Source organism: Gadus macrocephalus, chromosome 15 (assembly GCF_031168955.1).
Source record: "Gadus macrocephalus chromosome 15, ASM3116895v1".
Classification (NCBI taxonomy): Eukaryota; Metazoa; Chordata; class Actinopteri; order Gadiformes; family Gadidae; genus Gadus; species Gadus macrocephalus.
Genome location: NC_082396.1, coordinates 14,858,831 through 14,880,530, shown reverse-complemented (window position 1 = coordinate 14,880,530; position 21,700 = coordinate 14,858,831). Strand labels below are relative to the sequence as shown.

At 47.0% G+C, this 21,700-nt stretch overlaps 1 protein-coding gene across 2 annotated transcripts in view; it reads left to right on the top strand.

The window, feature by feature from the left end:
* LOC132473459 (ryanodine receptor 2-like) overlaps positions 1–21,700 on the top strand; it is a 70,590-nt gene that overhangs the window by 25,091 nt on the left and 23,799 nt on the right. The window contains exons 35-67 of one of the 2 annotated variants that reach the window (XM_060073607.1): positions 750–864; positions 1,274–1,406; positions 1,644–1,747; positions 2,206–2,341; positions 3,389–3,575; positions 4,070–4,184; positions 4,717–4,837; positions 5,257–5,426; positions 6,470–6,702; positions 7,120–7,210; positions 7,310–7,450; positions 8,889–9,052; positions 9,430–9,508; positions 9,761–9,850; positions 10,208–10,348; positions 10,451–10,528; positions 10,619–10,694; positions 10,953–11,076; positions 11,513–11,628; positions 11,938–12,014; positions 13,177–13,298; positions 13,535–13,584; positions 13,917–13,977; positions 14,723–14,979; positions 17,643–17,724; positions 18,070–18,200; positions 18,303–18,590; positions 18,914–19,160; positions 19,596–19,683; positions 19,782–19,871; positions 20,102–20,266; positions 20,467–20,529; positions 21,315–21,449. In XM_060073607.1, the coding sequence (XP_059929590.1) occupies positions 750–864; positions 1,274–1,406; positions 1,644–1,747; positions 2,206–2,341; positions 3,389–3,575; positions 4,070–4,184; positions 4,717–4,837; positions 5,257–5,426; positions 6,470–6,702; positions 7,120–7,210; positions 7,310–7,450; positions 8,889–9,052; positions 9,430–9,508; positions 9,761–9,850; positions 10,208–10,348; positions 10,451–10,528; positions 10,619–10,694; positions 10,953–11,076; positions 11,513–11,628; positions 11,938–12,014; positions 13,177–13,298; positions 13,535–13,584; positions 13,917–13,977; positions 14,723–14,979; positions 17,643–17,724; positions 18,070–18,200; positions 18,303–18,590; positions 18,914–19,160; positions 19,596–19,683; positions 19,782–19,871; positions 20,102–20,266; positions 20,467–20,529; positions 21,315–21,449 (4,270 nt within the window). The remainder of the gene's footprint in view (positions 1–749; positions 865–1,273; positions 1,407–1,643; positions 1,748–2,205; positions 2,342–3,388; positions 3,576–4,069; positions 4,185–4,716; positions 4,838–5,256; positions 5,427–6,469; positions 6,703–7,119; positions 7,211–7,309; positions 7,451–8,888; positions 9,053–9,429; positions 9,509–9,760; positions 9,851–10,207; positions 10,349–10,450; positions 10,529–10,618; positions 10,695–10,952; positions 11,077–11,512; positions 11,629–11,937; positions 12,015–13,176; positions 13,299–13,534; positions 13,585–13,916; positions 13,978–14,722; positions 14,980–17,642; positions 17,725–18,069; positions 18,201–18,302; positions 18,591–18,913; positions 19,161–19,595; positions 19,684–19,781; positions 19,872–20,101; positions 20,267–20,466; positions 20,530–21,314; positions 21,450–21,700) is intronic. The other variant, XM_060073608.1, reaches the window with a different exon arrangement.

Genomic DNA, 21,700 nt, shown 5'->3' with positions numbered 1-21,700 from the left:
CCACCATTTCCTGAGAATTTCACATGCATTCTTAAGCTATTAGTGTTATGTTTCTAGCTGAAGTAATATTCATAGTGATGACTAATATTCATTTCTGCACGATCAGGTGTGCTGTACGCTCATTTAATCTCGTTCTAAGAGGTCTAGTGGACCAATCAGGTTGATACTACAGTGGTATAATCGCATGCTTCTGTCAGGGGAGACGTTAAAGGGGACCTATTATGCTTTTCGACTTTTATGACCTATAAACGTTGTTTTAATGATTGATAGTCATGTTTAACCGTACACAAAGAACGATGTCGATTTTCGGGAAACTCTACCTCTCATCTGGGCGCTTTCAGCATTCTCTGTCAACGCTCGGTTTCGTCCTTCTCCGCCCCCTCGCGAGTCACCCCCCTCCTGCCAACCCAACTCCGTTGTGATTGGTTACCTTCCTTGAAGCGCGCGCGCGGGCAGATTTGACCAGGCATATGGGGGCGCGGCAGGAGTGCATCTACGTAGATGATTTCCCGGAAATGTGAATCGCAAACGTTGTCCCGAGTGTTTAGCGCTCTGCACAGCCACCCCAGACAGCAGGGAATACGTCGAAATGCATGTACGTCATTATTTGACACTTAAGTATGGTTAAACATGACTATCAATCATTATAACAACGTTTATAGGTCATGAAAGTCGAAAAAAGCATAATAGTTCCCCTTTAATCACTTATATTGTCATCTGAGTGCCCCGACGTCACTATTTACCTGCAGGGATATCATGAACAACAAGGTGTTCTACCAGCACCCAGACCTGATGAGGGCGCTGGGGATGCACGAGACTGTGATGGAGGTGATGGTCAACGTGCTGGGGGAGGGAGAGTCCAAGGTAAGGAGCGGTCATCATCGTCTTCATCATCGTAGAGTTCACCACATAAAGAGCTGTGACATTGCTTCACCACACCGTTCCACCATCAGAGGTCGTTAGAAAATGATCCATTGTTAAGTCACTCACAGTGGGCTATTAGCGCGCTTTAAATTAGGAGAATCTTTTCCCTTGACTTGCGTGACTAAGTCGTCGCTGATCCGCTCTAATCCCACTGATGTGAATCCTCGCCTTGCTCTCCTGCCTCTCTTGGCGCGACCTTTCCCTCTCTCTCTCTCTCTCCCTTTGTCTCTCTCTTGCTCTCGCTCTCTCTCTCTCTCTCTCTCTCTCTCTCTCTCTCTCTCTCTCTCTCTCTCTCTCTCTCTCTCTCTCTCTCTCTCCCTCCTTGTGTTCCACCGCGATGTCACGGCAGGAGATCAGCTTCCCCAAGATGGTGGCCCACTGTTGCCGGTTCCTGTGCTACTTCTGCCGCATCAGCCGCCGCAACCAGGGTGCTCTGTTCGACCGCCTCAGCTACCTTCTGGAGAACAGCAGCGTGGGACTAGGTGAACCAGCTCCTCCTCCCCTCCTCCCCTTCTTTACTTATTCACACTGGCTCTAACATCTCTACGGCCCACAAAGTTGCTCATAAACCCTCTCCTACAGGAGCCATTCACACTCATCGGCCACGAGCCAGGAGATAGGCGAATGTCATCGTTACCCTTTCCAGCACTATTAAGCCTCCTTTTAAAGCTATAGAATTCCAAGGATTTATTTTAGAATTTCTGATTCTTGGTCCCTAGCCTCTCCATCCATGCGTGGAGCCACACCCCTGGACGTGGCTGCAGCCTCAGTCATGGATAACAACGAGCTGGCCCTGGCGCTACGGGAGCCCGACCTAGAGAAGGTCAACAAAGCATTATGTCTGTCCATTACGGCACCCATTGCACGCCTAACCATCCCTGGAATGAGGGATTCCCTCTTCTCATGTTTCTTCTTTGACAATTAAGGGAGTTTTCCTTTGCCCTCTAGGGGACTAGGTTAAGGGAGCTGTCCTCTGAGACTGTAACTGTGATTAAGGGTTATACACAATAGAATAGAATAGAATACTTTCATGCATGTTTATATCTGATGGGCTCTAACAATGATTGCTTTCTCCCGTTATTTTCCAGCGGGATATGTTTGACAAGGTTCCCATTTGCGTGTTTGCTGTCTCAATGCGAAGTCGGGGGAGCACGGGGGCGTCTGACTACAGATGCTATCTCAGAGTAGTGTTTGAGGTTGTTTGTATACTACTGCATACGTTGCAATCTATCCAAGAAACCCGTGAGAAACATCCCCCCTATCGCGCGGCCTGCTCCCCAGGTGGTCCAGTACCTGGCCGGCTGCGGGCTCCAGAGCTGTGCCATGCTCGTGTCCAAGGGCTACCCGGACCTGGGCTGGAACCCCGTGGAGGGAGAGCGCTACCTGAACTTCCTGCGCTTTGCCGTCTTCTGCAATGGTACATTTACTACCGGCTCGTCATGATAACAATAATAAAAAAATAAATGACAAGCAAGCACAATATACAAACACACAAACATACAGACATATATACCGACATATATATATATATATATATATATATATATATATATAAATACACACAACGTGAGGGCGTATTGTTCAAGGAGAGGTTTCAGTATATAGATATGTGTAGCAATTGACCCTGCTATAGTCACTTAGCTGACTGCCACACTCCACCTCAGTGGCTTTACTGGGCTCCTCCCACGACCACGACTAGCACATCGGTTCAGTTATCAGTTATTACAGATTGTGTAGAATTGTAAGAGTCAGCAGTTGTTCAGTAGCCTGGGACCCAGGCAAATTCTGAGAGCTTATTTAATTTGCTCTGACAGAATCAGTATTAGTCAATACGCGATTGAGAACTAGTCTGGCCTCATCAGGCCAGTGTTCAGTACTGGCCTTTCAGAGCTCTCTCTGAGTGTGTGTGGTTGTGGTTGGTGTAACCCGTATGCATGGAATGTTCAATGCACCACAGTGCAGCCTCACCCAACCACAGAGTCCAAGCAAAAATCAACCATGCACTCTGTTTTTAAGCAGGCAGATCTTAGATCAAATCAATGTGACCTTGCACAAACTCACCTGCACAAAACTAACAATGGTCAAATATGAATATAGATGACTTCCAGAGATTGGATAACTTGAATAAAAAGGTAATGTAATAAGAATGTTCAGTTTAGGTCAGGTTAGTCTTGATTTTTTTTCCTACGAAAAGGGGTGTTTTGATGTAGCAGGAGGCAGGGCACAAAAAGTATTATACCTACTTACATTTCAATCAAATTATATTTAACTTCAATGTTAGATGGTAGCCTGGATTTTAGACGTCTATCCAGTTAATCTTCCATTTTGTGTGTGTGTGTGTGTGTGCGTGTGTTTTTGTGTGTGTGTGTGTGTGTGTGTGTGTGTGTGTGTGTGTGTGTGTGTGTGTGTGTGTGTGTGTGTGTGTGTGTGTGTGTGTGTGTGTGTGTGTGTGTGTCCGCCACAGGGGAGAGCGTGGAGGAGAATGCCTATGTTGTGGTGAAGCTGCTGATTCGCCGGCCCGAATGCTTTGGCCCCGCCCTGCAGGGCGAGGGGGGGGACGGCCTGCTGGTTGCTATGGAGGAAGCCATCAGGATCTCTGAGGATATCTCTATGGACGGACCCTCAACCGCCTACAGGTCCAGCACAACACTGTCAGTGATGGAAACAAGTGTGTGTGTGTGTGTGTGTGTGTGCGTGTGCGTGTGCGTGTGCGTGTGCGTGAGTGAGTGATAGCACAAGTGGCCTTGATGTAAGAATTGTGGGAGATCTCACATGCTGGCAACGAAAGAACAAATGTCCTCACCTGTCGCTTGTCCCATTCATTACTTGGTCCCGCCGCTCTTCAGCCAATTCCCGATATTTAAGGAATACAGCATTACAGGGTTGAGCGCAGAGAGATTTAATGGCGGAGGACACAACACAGAGCACTCTCTGTTCTATTTCAAGTCCCATTTATGAAGCCTTTACAAGACTGTGTGTGTGTTTGCGTGCGTGCGTGCTGTGATTCTGTCAGCCAGCTCACTCAGCCTTGCTGGCTTTATTCATGCAGGATAAACGCAGCTCATTTAACATCCCATCTATAATCAACCAGACACTATGCGGTAGAACCTGCGCTGCAGCGTTTGTTTCGGTGTGTCGGTCACAGGGACGCCGCGGAGGACGACGGGGGAGACGATGACCTCATCCACATGGGGCACGCCATCATGACCTTCTACGCGGCACTCATTGATCTGCTGGGCCGCTGTGCGCCGGAGATGCACGTGAGATACAAGTCTGAGCAACGGAGGGAAAGCCTGGCCGCTCAATAGCCCGCTGATGATGACTTAAGAGTTGTATTTATTGTCAAGAAGCCTAGTAGAGTGTAAAGGGGACGTGGGGCTGTAAATAGCTCCCTCGGCAGGGGTTGGGGACAGTAATTGAAGTGGAACAGATGACCTTGTGTTTTATAAACTGTGGAGGGATGCATGGATGGACAAGCTTTCTTGATGTTTGAGCGCATGGTCGTCCCTCTAAATAGGTATGGCTGTAATGAGTGAATGAATATCCATGCCATTGTCATACGCGGAGAGCTGCTTCATTCATGAAAAATGTATTCAGTATTCAGTTCATAAATAATTATATCATTTGTTTGAAGAATTTTTGAATCAAAGATTTGCAGATAAAACAAAAAGGTATGCCCTCAACCATATGACAACTGACAAAACAACTTCAATACCTCAGAACCGATAGCATGTGTCTGGGTCTCTATCCAAGACATGACGACGCTCATGTTACGTTGTGCCTGTTTTGCAGCTGATCCATGCTGGGAAGGGGGAGGCCGTCCGAGTGAGGTCCATCCTGCGGTCCCTGGTCCCCCTCTCTGACCTGCAGGGGGTGATCAGTATTCCCTTCCAGATCCCCTCTATGGATTCCAGTAAGATCTGTGGGCTTTGCTTTCTGGACTATCAGCACATATATCCACCAAGGGACATTAATGGTGCCCACAAAACATACATTCTGTGGTTCACTATTTCAGTATAATGGTCTACATATGGCACGCACTTACTTGATGTTAGTATACGTCAGATGTAAACCATATTAGGAACTGTATGAGGAGCATACCAAGCTTTATTATCTGAAGTGATTAATGCCCAAGACTATACAGAATTCTGTTATTAATGTCTTTTTTGAACAGAATACAGAATATATCGTTTTTTCGAATCATTAATCAATGAATAAATTGATCACAAAAGTGTCAAACTGCTTAAATATTTTTAAATATATAACTACAACATCCATCAAATCCCCTTATTCTGTTCAGTTTACTATTTTTTTATTTTTTTTTTTTCCTAGATGGCACACTGGTGGAGCCCGATCCAACTACAGTGTTCTGCCCAGACCACAAGGCTGCTATGGTCCTGTTCCTGGACCGGGTCTATGGCATCCCGGACCAGCGGCTCCTCTTCCACCTGCTCCAAGTGGGCTTCCTGCCCGACCTGCAGGCTGCTGCCTCGCTGGACACTGTGAGCAGAGAGAGGAGGAATTACCCCCACTAAATGACCCCTCTCTCTCTTTCTCTCTTTCTCTCTCTCTCTCTCTCTCTCTCTCTCTCTCTCTCTCTCTCTCTCTCTCTCTCTCTCTCTCTCTCTCTCTCTCTCTCGTTCTCTCTAACTTGCTGTCTATCTTTCTCTCTCTCTCTCTGTCTCTCTCGCTCTCGCTCTCGCTGTCTATCTCTTGCTCTCTCGCGCGCTATCGCTCTCTCCTGCTCTCTCTCCTGCTCTCTCTCCCGCTCTCTCTCCCTCCCTCTCACTCTCTCTTTTATCAGAGTACTGCTTTGATAGCTCCGATCCATGTTTTTTTTTGTTTAACATCACTACACAGTGCACAGTGGGTGACTTGTGCGTTGCTCTCTCTCTCTCTCTCTCTCTCTCTCTCTCTCTCTCTCTCTCTCTCTCTCTCTCTCTCTCTCTCTCTCTCTCTCTCTCTCTCTCTCTCTCTCTCTCTCTCTCTCTCTCTCTCTCTCTCTCTCTCTCTCTCTCTCTCTCTCTCTTGTGTTCTGGCCCTCTACCTTTCTGCTGGCCTTTGATTTACCGCACCGCTTCTGCAATCAGCCGCTAGTTATCACCTATTAAGGAGACCTGCTGGCTCATGGCGGGATGCCCAGTACCACTCAGAACCACGTGACCCAGGGATTACCCACTGCACTGGAAAGACCCCTGCACTTGAAACACTGGAGTGATCAACTCTAAAAACCTGTACTCATCCTATTCATTGGCTTCACCTTTGTAAGGTACTAACTAACTAACGATCTAGGTGTACATCTGCATTACATGACTGGTAAACAAGTGAAGTAATTGCACTGGACTGAATAGTTTATACATTTGGTGTTTCTTGTGTGTTTTTGACTAGTTTTACACTTTCCTTCACTTTGCATGGTTTCACCTCATTCCCTCCCCCCACTGCGTACCTCCGGAGCACCCGCCTACGTTTACATCTCAAAGTACCCTCTAGAAGTCCTTGTGCCGGATGCCCTTTTCATAACCGGTGCGACCTTTCCCCCCTGCAGGCTGACCTTGGCTCCGTCGACATGGCCCTGGCTCTCAACCGCTACCTGTGCACGGCCGTGCTCCCCCTGCTCACAAAGCACTCCGGCCTCTTCCACGCCTCCGACGTCACCCCCCCCGCCCCGGCCGCCCTGGTCCAGGCCCTCACCCAGGCCGTGTACCGCCTCTCCGCCTCGCCCAACCTCACCAAGGCTCAGAGGGATTCCATCGAGCAGTGCATGCTCGCTATCTGCGGGTGAGACGGCCTGGGACAGGAGGGGAGAGGAGGGAGGGAGATGGGGTAGGGAGAGATAGGATTGATTCCCGATGTTAGCGTTGCCTCGCTGAAATATGAATGTGCGTGCAATGAAAGAGACCAGAATCTATTTTTCAGGGGGTGAAGCGATACACGCATGCTGTTTTTTGGGGTTTACCATGCGCTCGCAACTGTGGTCTGTTTACTGCCATCTATCACCCGTAGGGTTATCCCAATCGAAATGTTTTGAATTTGTTACTTTATTAGTCAGCTTTACTGTCTGAATAATTAAGTCATGTTTCCTTTTTAGATTTCTCAGGATGTTTCTGGTTGTAGAACACATATTAATTATTAAATGGTATTTGTGTGTGCCTGTTGGACTGGCTGTCTGGCTGGGTATTTCTCTGGATGTCTCAGTGAACTTCAGCCATCAATGATCCAGCCTCTACTGCGGCGCCTCGTCTTTGACATTCCCCAACTCGCGGGCCACACCAAGATGCCACTAAAGGTGGCTATCTTGTCTGTCCTGTCTGTAGTTGACATCAATATAAATGTTGCATTGCTGCAAATAGTTTAGTCGTTCATCATTGCTGTTTCCTGCCACCAGTTGCTGACCAATCACTATGAACAGAACTGGAAGTACTACTGTCTGGTTGGCGAGTCTGGAAACCTAGGCTCCGCCTCGGAGGAGGAGCTTCATATGTCCAGGAAGTTGTTTTGGGGCCTGTTCAATGCTCTGGCTCAAAAGGTAAACTCACCCAAATGTCATCTTACAAACTCTAAGATTAAAAAGTATGAGGACGGATGAGTGCAAGACAAAGAAAATACTTTAGCAAACAGTTATTAGTAACTGCAGTAGGAGGTGAGATCGTGAATTATTTGACGGAGAAAGGCCTTATCAACAGAATGAGTTAGAATGGGAAAACTAGTGAGGATCCCTTCACTATTCAATCATTGTAGGTGAAATTATGTTGACAGAAAAGATACGTCATCCTCAAGAAGGCACACTTTTAACAAACTGGATGTCGAGTGCCTAAGAAAGGAGAAGAAAAAGACATTCAGGCGGTAACATTGCAGAATCCTGTCGTCAGTTGACATATATTTCACTTTCTTCTTGTAGGATCTAGCAGCAAAGCTTGCACACTTTTGCTAGGTTACAAACGGTCACTCATAGCCCATTGATTAATGTGAAAAGGTTTTAAAAAAACCTTTTCATGAAAAATACTGATGATGAAACGTTTCTCCAAAGTTCAGCTTACTGTTCTCACATACTCATCTCAAATATTTTGAGTAGAAATATCGATTTAACTAAAAAGATTTATTTGAAGATACTTTATATACTTTTCTTTCATACTGTACAACAGAAAACTTGGAGAAGTGGCCATACAGATTGAATGAATCTAGAATTTCTGCAATCAATACAAGCCAGTCTCTCAGCCTCCACGGTTCAATAGAAGCGCACACCTTGTGATCATCATATTGCTGACTGATACGCTTCAGACTCATTTGCCCAAAGAGCTAGGTTCAGGAGGTGCTCTGAGTCCCACATTAACTAGAGTATCGAAACCTCCTTCATCTACGTTTGAAGGAGAGTTCAAACAACTCAGGGTTGCTCTTAAGGAACGAGCCAGTGGAACGAAAACTGTTTCTTTCTGATTTTAAACATGGCAATTAGTCTTATATGATCTTCAGCATGCCATTTTATCCCTGTTACTGAGTCCCTATGTTCCCCTCCTGTGTTTTACCACTCTCCCTACACTATGTGAAGGTCTCACTCTGCTGAACGCAGGCGGCCTTCTTTCCGCGACGTCTGAGTGCCTTTTCTTTATCTAAATCCACACTTGAAGGCTTAATGTGTTCAGCAAATTTTGTCAAAGTTTGCCAAAATCATGTTGGAGGGGTCTGCAATTACTGATAAACAGTTTGTTTATTTTAATGTGAAATGTAGTCTTTTATTAACTCCAAACTTGGAGACTTGACAGCTAACATGTTACAATAATCTGCCAGTCCAGCCGTTGGCATCCCTGAGCGAGGACGCCTGCCTGCTCATTATTGAAGAAACATGTATTTGAACATATTCAAATCACTTTAGATAAAAGCATCTGCCCCACTCTAATCACTTAGCGTTTATCTGTTGCTGGTGATTGTGTCTCTGCCCTGGGTCCGCCCGCATGGTTGCTCCACAGCCCTACGAGGCCGAGCTGTTCAGACTGGGGCTCCAGAGCCTGGCTGCCCTGGCCGGGGCCCTGCCCCCCTGCCACACCCACCCCTGCTGCCTGAGCCAGACGGAGGGGAAGGGCTCCTGGGACAAAGAGGGCCAGTTCAACCCCCAGCCGGTGGACACCTCCAGGTGAGACATTGCAACGACTTGTGCCGCTATCCCACAGTGCATTGTGGGATTGCGGATGATTGGATTACTGCATTTCCTGCATACCTCATATCGCAACATAAATAAAAAAAATAAGTTTATTGAATTCTGTGTTTATTCAATTATTTATATTTTACTTTCTCGCTCTCTTTCTTTGGATACATTGATGTTGGCATCGTATTTCCCCTTTGGGGATTCATAAAGTATTCACTTACTTACTTACCGTCTGTTGCATTCCTCAGGGCACTGGTGCTGAAGTGCGGCCAAGTGTTGTTCTGATTTTCTTTCCTTCACCTGAACATCGTGACTCCCTGTGTTAATATAAAAACTTCAGCTCAATGCCAATTTTCTCCCGCCAGTGTGTCGCTGCCGGAGAGACTGGAGTTTGTTGTGAACAAGTACGCGGAGCATACCCATGAGAAATGGTCGCTGGACAAGGTAATTTCATGGCAAAACATTCATCAGCGCTGTTAAATTGTACAGGGGTGATTTGTGGATGTGTCCTTGCCTCGTATTTGCCTATTTAGTAGTTCATTAAAGTCTGTTTGGTACAATGCAAACATCTTTTATCTTCCCTCCCCATCACCTGAGAGCCTGACAGCAGAAGACGAGCGGTGCCGTGTACGTGTGTTGTGTCGTCCACGGGCGCTGGATGTGCGTGTTTGAATCTGTGTTTTTGTTCCGTGTCAGTTTGCTAACGGCTGGGTGCACGGGGAGCAGCTGTGTGAGCAGGCCAAGGTTCACCCCCTGCTGAAGCCGTACCGGGCTCTGGCGGAGAAGGTAACGAGCTAATGCAAACAACCCTGGACTTTGCGAAGTTGGCAAAGAAATTCGCGGAGGAGTGTTATTAGAGTATATATATATATATTTGGGTTCTTCTTGAAATAATGCAACAGAGTTGCATTATTTTTTAGAAAGGCTCTTCTTAGAAATAATGCTACTCTGCCTCTGGCAACATCCTTCTGGATGTTTTTTCAATATAAGGCAGGGTTATTGGAAAGTCCTTGTGAAACATAAAAAACAAACACAGTACATCTCATATTATTGAAAGGCTTCACTTCACATATTGGATTTCATTGTTGTGAAGCCTGATGCCTCCAACGTGAAGCCTGTCTGCCGTGCTTTTGATCCTGCCAGGACAAAGAGGCGTACCGCTGGGCTATCAAGGAGACGTTAAAGACAATGCTGTCCATCGGATGGACGGTGGAGAGGAGTACAGAGGGCGACTCCTTTGGTCTCCCCACCACCTGCACACGCAGGCCCCCGCAGGCAGGACCGGTACGTGGCCTTGTGTGGTTCTTTGTTTCTTTACATAAATGTGAAAATATATGTAAGAACTAAAGCAAATGGCATAACGATACGTCTTGATGTGGTATGTAGTTGTCTTTTGAGGGAGCCTCCACCTTCACTCCCAAACCCTTGGACATGAGTAGTGTGACCTTGTCATGGAACCAGTGTGTAAGTCCCTTCAATTCAATTAACTTGGCGTACATTTCAGCGGTGACTTTGTCATTTATCTGATGAAAAAAGGGTTCTATTTGATTTCAGTCTATGGCCGAACAGTTGGCGGAGAACTACCATAACTCTTGGGCCAAGAGCAAGAAGCTGGAGCTGGAGGCCAAAGGTGATCCGGTTGGACTACGTTCCATCCTGTTCTTCTGGTCTTTTCTCTTCTCTCCTCCCATCTCTTATCCCTCCTTCTCTTATTCAACGTTCTTCTCTCCTATTCTCTACCATCCTATCATCTCGTTCTCTGTACCTTGAGCGATGCTTAACAAACACCCCCCTGGAGGGGGTTCAATCCCTGAAGAGCCCAGAACATGGCCGCACGGAGGGTGAGTGTGTTTCATCCGTCTCTCTCTCTCTCTGTGTCTCCCTCAAGGTGGAGCGAGTCATTCCCTGCTGGTGCCCTACGACGCCCTGAGCGCCAAGGAGAGGAGCAAGCTGCGGGACAGAGCCCAGGACGTCCTGAAGTTCCTCCAGCTCAACGGCTACACAGTGTGGAGGTGAGCGACGGGCACACAGGCCTGGACTGTGGAAGTGCGGTGTCATGTTAAGGTAAGTGGGCATGTAATGAGGCATTCAAGGTTGACTGGCTTCTCGAAAAAGGCTCCCGCTATCAGGCACCCCCAGTCAAAGCAGGAGTCTGAACACAATCTGTCTTTGTGATTACCGTCAGCGTGGCCTCATAATCGGGAGCCTGTAGGCGCCGTCAGCGAAACGCGGCGCCGTCGCTCAATCTTAACTAACAACAAAACAACTTGCACGTCTGATCCGTCACAACAACCATTTTCCATGATTAGTTTTTTAGAGTGCAGCGTTTCCCCTAGATAGCAGTGGTGCTGTGAGTTGGTAACCTATTCACATATCTGGCCATCCATGCATACAGGGGAAACACTGGAATGCATATTACCAGTGTTGATGTTTTCCCTCCCGCCACAGGGACCGGAAGTCGGTGGAGACGGACTGCCCGGCCATAGCCACGCGCTACGGCTACACCCTCCTACAGAGGCTGCTGTCCTACACAGAGGAGGCCCAGGAGGACATCCTGGAGCTGGGTAAGCTTTATTTTTTTTGGTTTACAAAATCCATGAATCAATTTATACGCCTGGTGTGCTCCGCAGGTTTGTGGACACTGAGCTTTGCGTTTGCACTAGTACATACAAGTTGTCTGGTTGATTTTGAATGTGTCTCCATACCCCTTGATTTATTATTCTTTGAAAATGTTGCGCTGCATATTATGCCAACAAATTGCGTCTGTGTGTGTGTGTGTGTGTGTGTGTGTGTGTGTGTGTGTGTGTGTGTGTGTGTGTGTGTGTGTGTGTGTGTGTGTGTGTGTGTGTGTGTGCGTGTGGTTCCACATGTAGAGGTGATGCAGGCCAGAGGGCAGACGACCAAGGGCGAGAAGCCTCAGCACCAGCAGAGGATGCACTTTCTAACCAAGGTCTGCCTCAGAACAGAAGCACGCCAACAGCGGAGTGCAGGCCCGCCTCCGTTTGATATGGAATCCCCCCATAGAGCCGGCCGCCTCTCAAATCCTATTATCTCTCATATCCAATGCACAAACCCCCATCGCCCCCCATCCTCCCAACACTCCCACTCTCTCCCCTCCCTTCGACCCAATACACCCCTCCCCGTTTAGTTTACATGTGAGTGCCGGTGGTGATGGAAGGTCGCCACGGGTTACCCCGACACGTGAAAGCAACTGCGGTGGTGTCATTTATGGAACCGTTTTGGAAGCGCATGTGGGCGTCGGGATTGATTAAAGCATCTCCCAAGCAGACGTGTGTCCCGGAGAAGGCGTGCCATGAAACAGAGTTTATTTGTTTCTGATGCATGCCACTCCCCCTCCCCCTCCTCCCCTTTTTCACTCAGAGCCGGTCTAGTCTGCTTCTCACCAGACACAACACATACTTGCACTGAACAACCACAAACGGTTGGTTGACTGTAGAAATCCGTGCCAAAATCGCGTATACACATTCTGAAAACACACTCGCACACGCACTTGTGCACACACACACACACACACACACACACACACACACACACACACACACACACACACACACACACACACACACACACACACACACACACACACACACAAATAAGCACACATGTACAAATGTGTGCTGACTGAGGCGACGACGGTAACCAAAGCAGAAAGTCATTAGTATATTGACGCGCTCAGACGAGACACTGTCTAAGGGCTGCTCTTCTTGGAACTGGGAATTAGGGTGCTTATTATTGTATGAATGGTATCGGCCTGCAACAGCACATCCATCGTTATTATCTTCACGCAACGTGATCTTTGGCTGTTGGCAAACGAGACCTGACTTTGTTCCCTTGATTAACCTTCTTACATTATACGTAAATATATAAACATATTCATCATTGTTCTTAGAGAGAAATACCATACTTATTTGGCCTTTGTTTATGCAGGTTGGCTGTAGTTGGCTTCAGTTTAATTTGTCTATTTTTTATATTAATGAATGTAATAACGTGATAACAAATAAGAGATTTAGAATCTGTTTTATGCAGGATTTACTAAAGCTACTGTTTGACACCAGGGATGCGGCTGCTAAAGTAAGTCCATTCTCTGTCAGGTGGTGCTTCCTCTGCTGGAACAATACCTCAAGAGCCACCAGGCCTACTACCTTTCCAACTCCACCACGTACCGAGGCACCAGGGGCCACGCTTCTAACAAGGAGAAAGAGATGGTCGTCAGGTAGCGAATGGGACCAGATCCTTCAGAAATGTATTATATATACAAACCCTTCATAAACAGATGATTTTGTTTAGTTTTTTAAGAATATTGACAGGATTTGTCGGTTGGACTGGATAATTAGCTGCCAAGTAAATACTGTCAATGCAAAATGCCTCATTATTTTTCTTCCCATTTGCTCAGCATGTTTTCTGCCATTAATGTATTCATTTTCTTTCCACCCGCTGTGTTGTCACTAGTTTGTTCTGTAAACTGGCGGGTCTAGTGAGACGTCGAACATCTCTCTTTGGTAAGCACGTCGAGAGGAATGCGGAAACACTGTGTCTAAACTGTGTCAGGCTCTACGTTTGAGGGTGGCTGCATGCGTGAACGTACATGCGGGATTGATCTGAGAAATACCTATTTATACAGTGGCCTTTCATATTGCATTACAAAAGAAGCATTTGGAACTCTGTGTGCCTTTGTGTGTGTGGAGGGTTGGCCGGGCTTGTGCCTTATGTTTCTTTGTGAGTCTGCACATCTATGATGCTATGCATCCCTATTTGTCAGAATGTGCACTTATGTCGATTGCCCCCGTCTCTTCTCTGCTCTTTGTTCCACGGTTCCACCCCCCTTCCCCAGGTGGTAAAGACGCATCCATCAACAGCTGCCTCCATGTCTTGGCTCAGGCTCTGGATGCCAGGTAGGTAGATGGCACCACCCCCTCCCCTCCCCCACCCCAATCCTCCGGTGACATTAGACCGGGTAATTGATCCACTGATGCATTGATATCATCCCTTCAGTGCCCACAACTCCCAGTCTCTTAACGCGTGCGGTCGGTCCTTTTGTTTTGTTTTTCAAAAGCAGATCAATGGCTATCGTACATTTGGCTTGGGGGGAAACACACAGCTGTTTGGTCTGGCTGGTGGCACTATATTGTGACACTTTATTTTGTTAAGTTGTTTTGCTTAGGGTTAACAGCCATGGACAAGAATGTTTTGCAACACACAAGATCATATGATCCACCTATGCATATTGTTTTATGATGAAAATATCATGCGTGCTTCGTATTATCATATATATGTCATGAATTACATCCGTAACATTTATGTATTTATTAGTTAAACAAATATGCCCACATAGATAGTGATCACTTATTGTATCACTGGGGATTTGTAGTCTGTTACGCCTTTACTGTTTCGCCAGAGACTGCCAACGACACAGTCCCTGATTGGCCCTTGTACGTCGTCAACTACGACGTAGTCCCTGATTGGCCCGTTTACGTCGTCAACTATGACACTGTCTCTGATTGGCCCTAATTACATTGTAATTTCTGGAAATGGGCATGGGCAGCAGGAGGTACGGACTGTTCCGTGCAACAAAACAGCCTGGAGGTCACGTGATCCAGATGTTCTCCATGGCTGAGGAAGCCTTCCCTCTCTCCTCAGGACCCTGATGCAGGGCTCCTCAGAGGTCATCCGGGCCTCCCTGCGCTCCTTCTTCGATGCGGCAGCCATCGACCTGGAGACGACGGTGGAGCACCTCTCCGTGACCCTGGCGGCCGTCCCCCATGGCAGGGGTCCGGGTCCGCAGCATCACCGGGGCCTGGCCAGCGTGTGCGGCTACACGGCCTCCACCCTGCTGCCCCTCCTCACCGCCCTGTCCCAGCACCTCAGGAGCCAGGGCTCTGGAGATGACCTATTAGGTGAACAACACAACTATACCGTAACTGTAAAGGTGGTCTGTTGGTTATCCAACTGTGGTGGTAGTCATTTAATAATCGTACCTGTCGCACCAGTTAACACTGTCTATAGACTGTAGAAATTGCGATAAAAGAAGGGAAGAGACCATTTCTCACCTCGACAAGCAATGGCGGATCGTTCATTTTGTCATATAAAAACCGTTCAATTCAAGCATCGCACCGACTGGCATATCAACACATAAGTCACGTGATCTTAAAGAGAGAGTGTCCCTATAACACAGAACGAAAACTTGTCAAAAACATAGTATGGTGATACATCTACTGTATAGACTACACTTTGTTGCTCAAATGTAATATTACTCTCCTTCTTGAGGCTCCCAAAATGTCTTTACACTTTGTTGCTCAAACTTAATATTACTCTTCTACTTGAGCCTCCCCAAATGTCTTATATGATATTGATACCCCCTCCCTCCCCCCTGGAGACTGTTTTAGTTGTTTTATTTTTCTTATGTTTTGTGTGTATGCTATGTGTGACTATAGGCTACTGCTGCCTGTCTTGGCAAGGACACTGGAAGAGATGTTTAATCTCAATCTTTTCAGCCCTGAATAACAGTAAAAGCTATTTAATAATTGATTTGCATGCATAGTAAACTACACTTTCCATTGAAGAATTACCATAAATTGACTAATTTATGATGCAATCAAATGCTTCAAATCAAATTTGGTACATCATCGACTGGGGTTTCCACATTATTGCTATGGGTTTAATTACAACTAGAGGTTGAGCTTGCGCAACGCGCGTGTGAAAACTCTAGTATTTATAATAATGCAGATAATAATAATAATGTATTATTTGTTTGGCACCCTTTCAAGACCATCACGGTCAAATTAATCCTAGTTCAGATCAAATATTTGTGATGAGAATGCATGCAACAGAATCAGAAGTAAACTGTGCTGTTCCCATGGCTGCAGGGAGAAGTGCTGTGAAGCATTCAGCGCCGTCGCACCGGCAGAGACCGGGTGCTTCAGCTTTCGTTGTTCCAGGATTTGGAAGCGGGCGATGCGCTGGCCTAATCAAAAACAAAACACATTCTTCATGGACTGTGTTACCCCTAGGGACAGACTAATCAATGATTACACTTTGTTCATTGGCAACTGATGAGAAACAAAATACCACAGCTGGGATATTTGTACTTAATGATTACATATTTGTTATGATTACCCATTTTTCAAATAATCACTGAAGTGTACTTTTGGTATGTCGCTATCAATTCATTGTGCTAACTGTGTTCCCTTTATCGCCCTGTTGTAACACTATCAATACGTTCTGAATCCACACAGCATCTTAACAAGGTCAGGCTCCTGAGACCACATGAGACCGCTTCAGACCACCAGTCAGTCACCAGTTCACACTGCGTCCCTAGATTGATTTGACTCGTCGCAAATCTTTCAGCCGAACCGGGCTTCACAGTGCAGATAACATCTGAATATAACTGTAGGTAAAAATGATCAATAGAACAAAAGCCTTTTGGTTGTCAGTTCTGCCTTCAAGCAAAACCAAAGCCTTTCAATTGGGCGGTCTATGACATATACACACCTCTGGGAGAATGAGAAGGAGACAACATATACATTGAGTCATTGCACATAAGCCGTTATCCAAAAAACAACTTTGCAATGTATTTGTAATTGTCTTTAAACTGTTCAAACTCCATGAAAGAGATAGCTTTTAACATCCTTACAACCTGATGTAGTTGCGTGAGGCACACCTGAAGTGTGTTCGAATCACGCAGAGAACCTGCATGAGAGATGACTTCTAAAAGACTGCTGGGCTCCCTCTCCATACGAGAGAGAGAGAGAGAGAGAGAGAGAGAGAGAGAGAGAGAGAGAGAGAGAGAGAGAGAGAGAGAGAGAGAGAGAGAGAGAGAGAGAGAGAGAGAGAGAGAGAGAGAGAGAGAGAGAGAGAGAGAGAGAGAGAGAGAGAGAGAGAGAGAGAGAGTCCTTGTTACCTTTGCCCATATGCTAAGCAGCAGGGAGGAACAGCTGGCTCCACACCTCCTAAATCACACAGGGAACCCCCCCCTCCCCCCCCTTACACACAAACAGCCTGGTCCTCTCCCTTCTCCTTGCTCCTCTTCCTCTGCTTTGAAATCAGATCTCATTAACCACAGAGCAGCCTTGGCATATCCTCCTCCTCATTGATCTTTCGACCTTCCCATAAATCCGTCATTAGGTTAATAATAAACTGCGATCATTATCGTCGTCCTCGTCATCATTCCCTACGGTCTTCCTCGGCTTCGTTGTGCCCTGTCCAGGCTCTCAGCCTCCCCTGCCACCGGATGAACCCGGAGGAACATTACTGTTTATAAGTCAAGTAGTATTCACAGCTCGGATCATGGTTCATTATGAATAATTAAAGCAGTCAAGTTAAAATGTTGGATGGATGTGATATCATCCGTCAGGATTCGATTGGAAAAGTGACAGAACACACTGGCCAGCTCTGTGCTAGTGCACTTCCTGTTTCGATTGCATCTCGAGCTCTTCGTTTTTCTGGCGTACTTCCAGGCCATATGTCGTACCCACGATGCCTGTGTAAGTGCGCGAATAGCGAAGGTGCAAACTGACTCTGTGAACCATGGCACTGTTGTGCCTGACCTTGTGTTCCCCAGTGGGGAGCGTCCAGGTGTACTGTTACCGGATCCTCAACTGCCTGTACAGCCTGGGCACCAGCTGCAAAGTGTATGTGGAGGGGTAAGCCTTTAGCGCTCTCCTGCCACTCGACTGCCTGCTAGAGTGTGTGGTGCTGGCGTGATTGGTTGTTTGGTCTGGCATGTGTAGAACGAGTTGCTAAACTAGAATATCTATTCCAAGCGCACTCTTTTTGAGTAGATTCAGTATGATTGCGTCATTTTAAATAACTATCGAGTTCCTATGAAACACATCAGTGTATGATTAATCCAAAGGTTTTAATAATTGAGAAGAGGTCATAACGAAGATGCTAGTTCTTCAGTAGGTGAGCTAATGATTAGGAGAGCTGGTTGTCACCATGAGAAGTGTCTCCCCTGCCCCGCCCTCATCCGCGTGTCTCCGTCGCAGACAGAGGTCAGCCGCAGGCGCCTGTCTGGCCGCCCTGATCGGGGTGATCCCAGTCAGCGTCCTGGAGCCGGCCCTCGCCCAGGACCAGCCCAGCTCCATCTTCCACACGCTGAGCGACACCGAGAGACAAGGTAGCCATAAAGCACCCCCTCCCCAAACGCTCCCCCTCACCGCCAAGTGACACGCCCAGTCACTCAGTCTGCCGCTGCTCCCTGCTTATCTGTGTCCCCCAGACCTGGGGGTGCCCGGCAGCGCGGAGGAGCTGTGTCCCCTGCTGCCCTCCCTGGAGCAGGCCCTGGGGGAGGTGGAGACCTTGGCAGCTGCCGGCGCCGGGGCTCGCCAGGCCCACTACGGCCACGTCACCGAGGTCACCCTGCCCCTGGTGTGCAGCTACATGGCCCGCCGGTGGCAGCCGGTGGGACAGCTGGTTCACCTCGACACCGCTCTACTGGGCCACATCCTCCGTATCCTCCACAACCACCTGGGGAAGTGCCAGGGGGACTGGATTCAGCAGCTCGCAGGTGGAGCATTTAAGTCGTTTTGTTAAAAATGTCTGCGCCGTCCGTCAGCTTTCAGTGAATGAGGTGCGCCGGGAGAATATATGTTGATGGCGGCTGCCTCCGTTTCAGCCAATTTAGGTTCTGAACGCTCCCAGCTCATTACTGCAATGTAAGACTTGTCAATGGCAGAGAAACATAGGGAGGGAGAGAGGGGACGTTTTTTGGGTTGTTTAGTTTAGTAAAAATCATCCTCTCTTCTTCTTCTCTCTTAAACACTGCTCAGTGCAGCTGATATCAACCGATGCTATTCACTACTCTCACACATCATCTGTGTGTCTCCCTAGTCTTCGCCCAGCCAATCATCTGCGAGGCCTGCCCCGCCCTCCTGAAGAGCCACTTCCTGCCGCTGATGGAGAAGCTGAGGAAACGGGCGGAGGGCATCCTGCAGGAGGAGGAGCGCATGAAGATGGACGCGGCGGCCCTCAGCGACCGCTCCGAGGCCGAGCTGCGCATCCAGGAGAAGTTCATGGTGCTGGTGCGGGACCTGTACGCCTTCTACCTGCTGCTGATCCCCTTCGTGGACGCCAAGCGGTGAGGACACCGGAACAGGGTGCTACAGTACACAGCACATGGCCCAGAGGCCCAGGCAATGCATGCATACAAGACTCACCCTGTGAGTCGATATCAAAAGGGGAGCCCTCGTGATCATACACTATTGATTAGGAGGGGTGATTGATGTCATACCAGCTAAAAGGTTTGAAATATGAATAAAGACAAATATTTGTTAAAATATTTCAGCGCTTAAGAATTCATGTAAGCAATCTGTCCCCCGGTGAAAACAGCTGAACATTAATAAATAATCGTAATAATAACTGAGAAATGATCAACTATAATTACATTTTGGAAGGGACTAGGTTATCGCCGGACATTGACAAATAATATGCAGTGAAGATTTTTCCCATGGTTCCTATTAAGCTTTCATGCAATTAATCTCTATAGCATTGTTGGCATGTTTGGTTGTTTCAGAGCCAGCTGGTTAAAGGAGTGCGACCCAGAGGCCCAGCAGTTGTTTGGCATGGTGGCCGACATCTTTACCTTTTGGGCCAAGTCTCATGTGAGTGTGTGGGCGAGGACAGATAATGAGGGTTGTTTTGGATAAAAAGTGTATCCTCTCAACAGCGTACCAACTCACACACCCTTTATGCACAACAGAATTTCAAGTGGGAGGAACAGAACTACGTGGTCCAGAATGAAATCAACAACTCAGCCTTCCTGGTCAACAGCAATGACAAGATGTCCAAGGTTAGCAGTGAAAGCACAATCCGCATGTCAAGTTTGATCACTGCCCTGAATGTTCCTGAAGTACCGCCATGGCTGAACTCCCGTCACAACCTATGGCAGGCAATAATAAGTCCCAGTGCTGCGTTTCCAATGACATTAGCCCTTTTCACCCGTTGTCAAGGCGAGAATTGCCCCTTCAGTCGTTTAACAAGTAGGCTGATCATCCGCTTCATGGGTTTTTCAATTTTCAGCCCATGGACCATGAGAACAGGAAGTCAAAAAGGAAGGGGGATCGCTATTCCCCACACACCTCTCTCATTGTTGCTGCCGTGAAAAGGCTGCTCCCTGTAGGCCTGCGTTTCTGCTCTCCAGACGACCAGAGCCTTATCACACTGGCCAAGAGCCACCTCCATCAGGTAGAAAATAATTGGTGCTCATGTCCCCTTTTCCTTAAGCCGTCCCACAGCATTGTGCAATGAATTTGAAATCCCAGACTGCCGAGAGAACAAATTTAAAACGAAAGAAAATACATAAACGGTCGGATGACTGGATCGTTTCCTTGTTGTTTTCATATGTATTTCTTTCATGACTTTTTTAGTTTATTTTTCCTCCACAGAGGGATGCAGACGTTGAGATTCAAGAGCATATCTGTAATAGTCTATTACAGCTTCAGAGCCGGGTAAGAACAATCCTTGATTGACAGAAACTAAATAGAAACCAAAGCTTCCATTTTCTGCTCCTAATCGAATGCCTTGACAGGTGGATTTAGTTTGCATAAAAAATGACCCTTGATAATATAGCAACAAGATCTAGGGAAAACAACCTTACCCATCCCCCATAGCAAACTTGTTAACATTGGCATATCTACAGCACAGGCTGGCTTCTTTTGGATTGTTTAACATAACTAAACTTCGATTTTTAATGTGCTTCATTTTATTTTCCTTGGTGATACTGATGAAAAGGTTTTAAACATAATACACAGAAACCGTCACTATCATTTGCATATGAATTCATTATTGTTGAGTCCTGGACTATTGAGAGCACTACATTTGTCCAAGGCAACTTTAGTGTGCACACTATTTAATTAAACTTCAAGATGTTCACTATTCTTCCAATCATGTGTTCCAGTAGTCGTACTTGACTGTAATGAGAATAATCCACTGGCCTGTTTCCCATTAACATTTTGTTTTCCAAACATCAGCCTCGAATGGCTCAGGAGGGTTGACTGGCAACCGGAAGGTTGCTAGTCCAATCCCCGGCTTCTCCTAGTTAAATTATCTCTGAGCAAGACACCTAACCCAACCTAGTCCTGACGAGCTGGCTGTTGCCTTGCATGGCTGACACCGCCGTTGTGTGTGAATGTGTGTATGAATGGGTCAATGTTAGGCAATAATGATAAAGGACTGGTGAGAAAAGCTCTATATAAATACAGTGCATTAACCATTCACTCCTATATTCTCTCAGCAGGACTCAACAGTGAGCCAGTGGCAGAAGGACCTCTACAGCGAGCCCATTGGGCCGCATAAGGACAGCACAGACATCCAGAGCAATGCAACGAGGATCCTGCACATCGCCCGCGTACTCTATTACCTGGATCAGGTAGTCTTCACAGAGAGGGGAACATAAAAGGACTCTCTGGAATGACGGAGGTGTTAATGCATGGACCAAAAGGAGAACCAGATACAGTATCTGTGTTGCCCTTGACCTGTGGGTCGGGTTCCCCACTTATGGTCACCTGATTGAGCTCATCTGCGTATCAGTCTTCGCCTTGGGAGGTTGCAGCATTATGAGCTATATTGTTAAATCAATTATATTGATTTGATGGTGATCAATAAATGCATTTTTTTTAG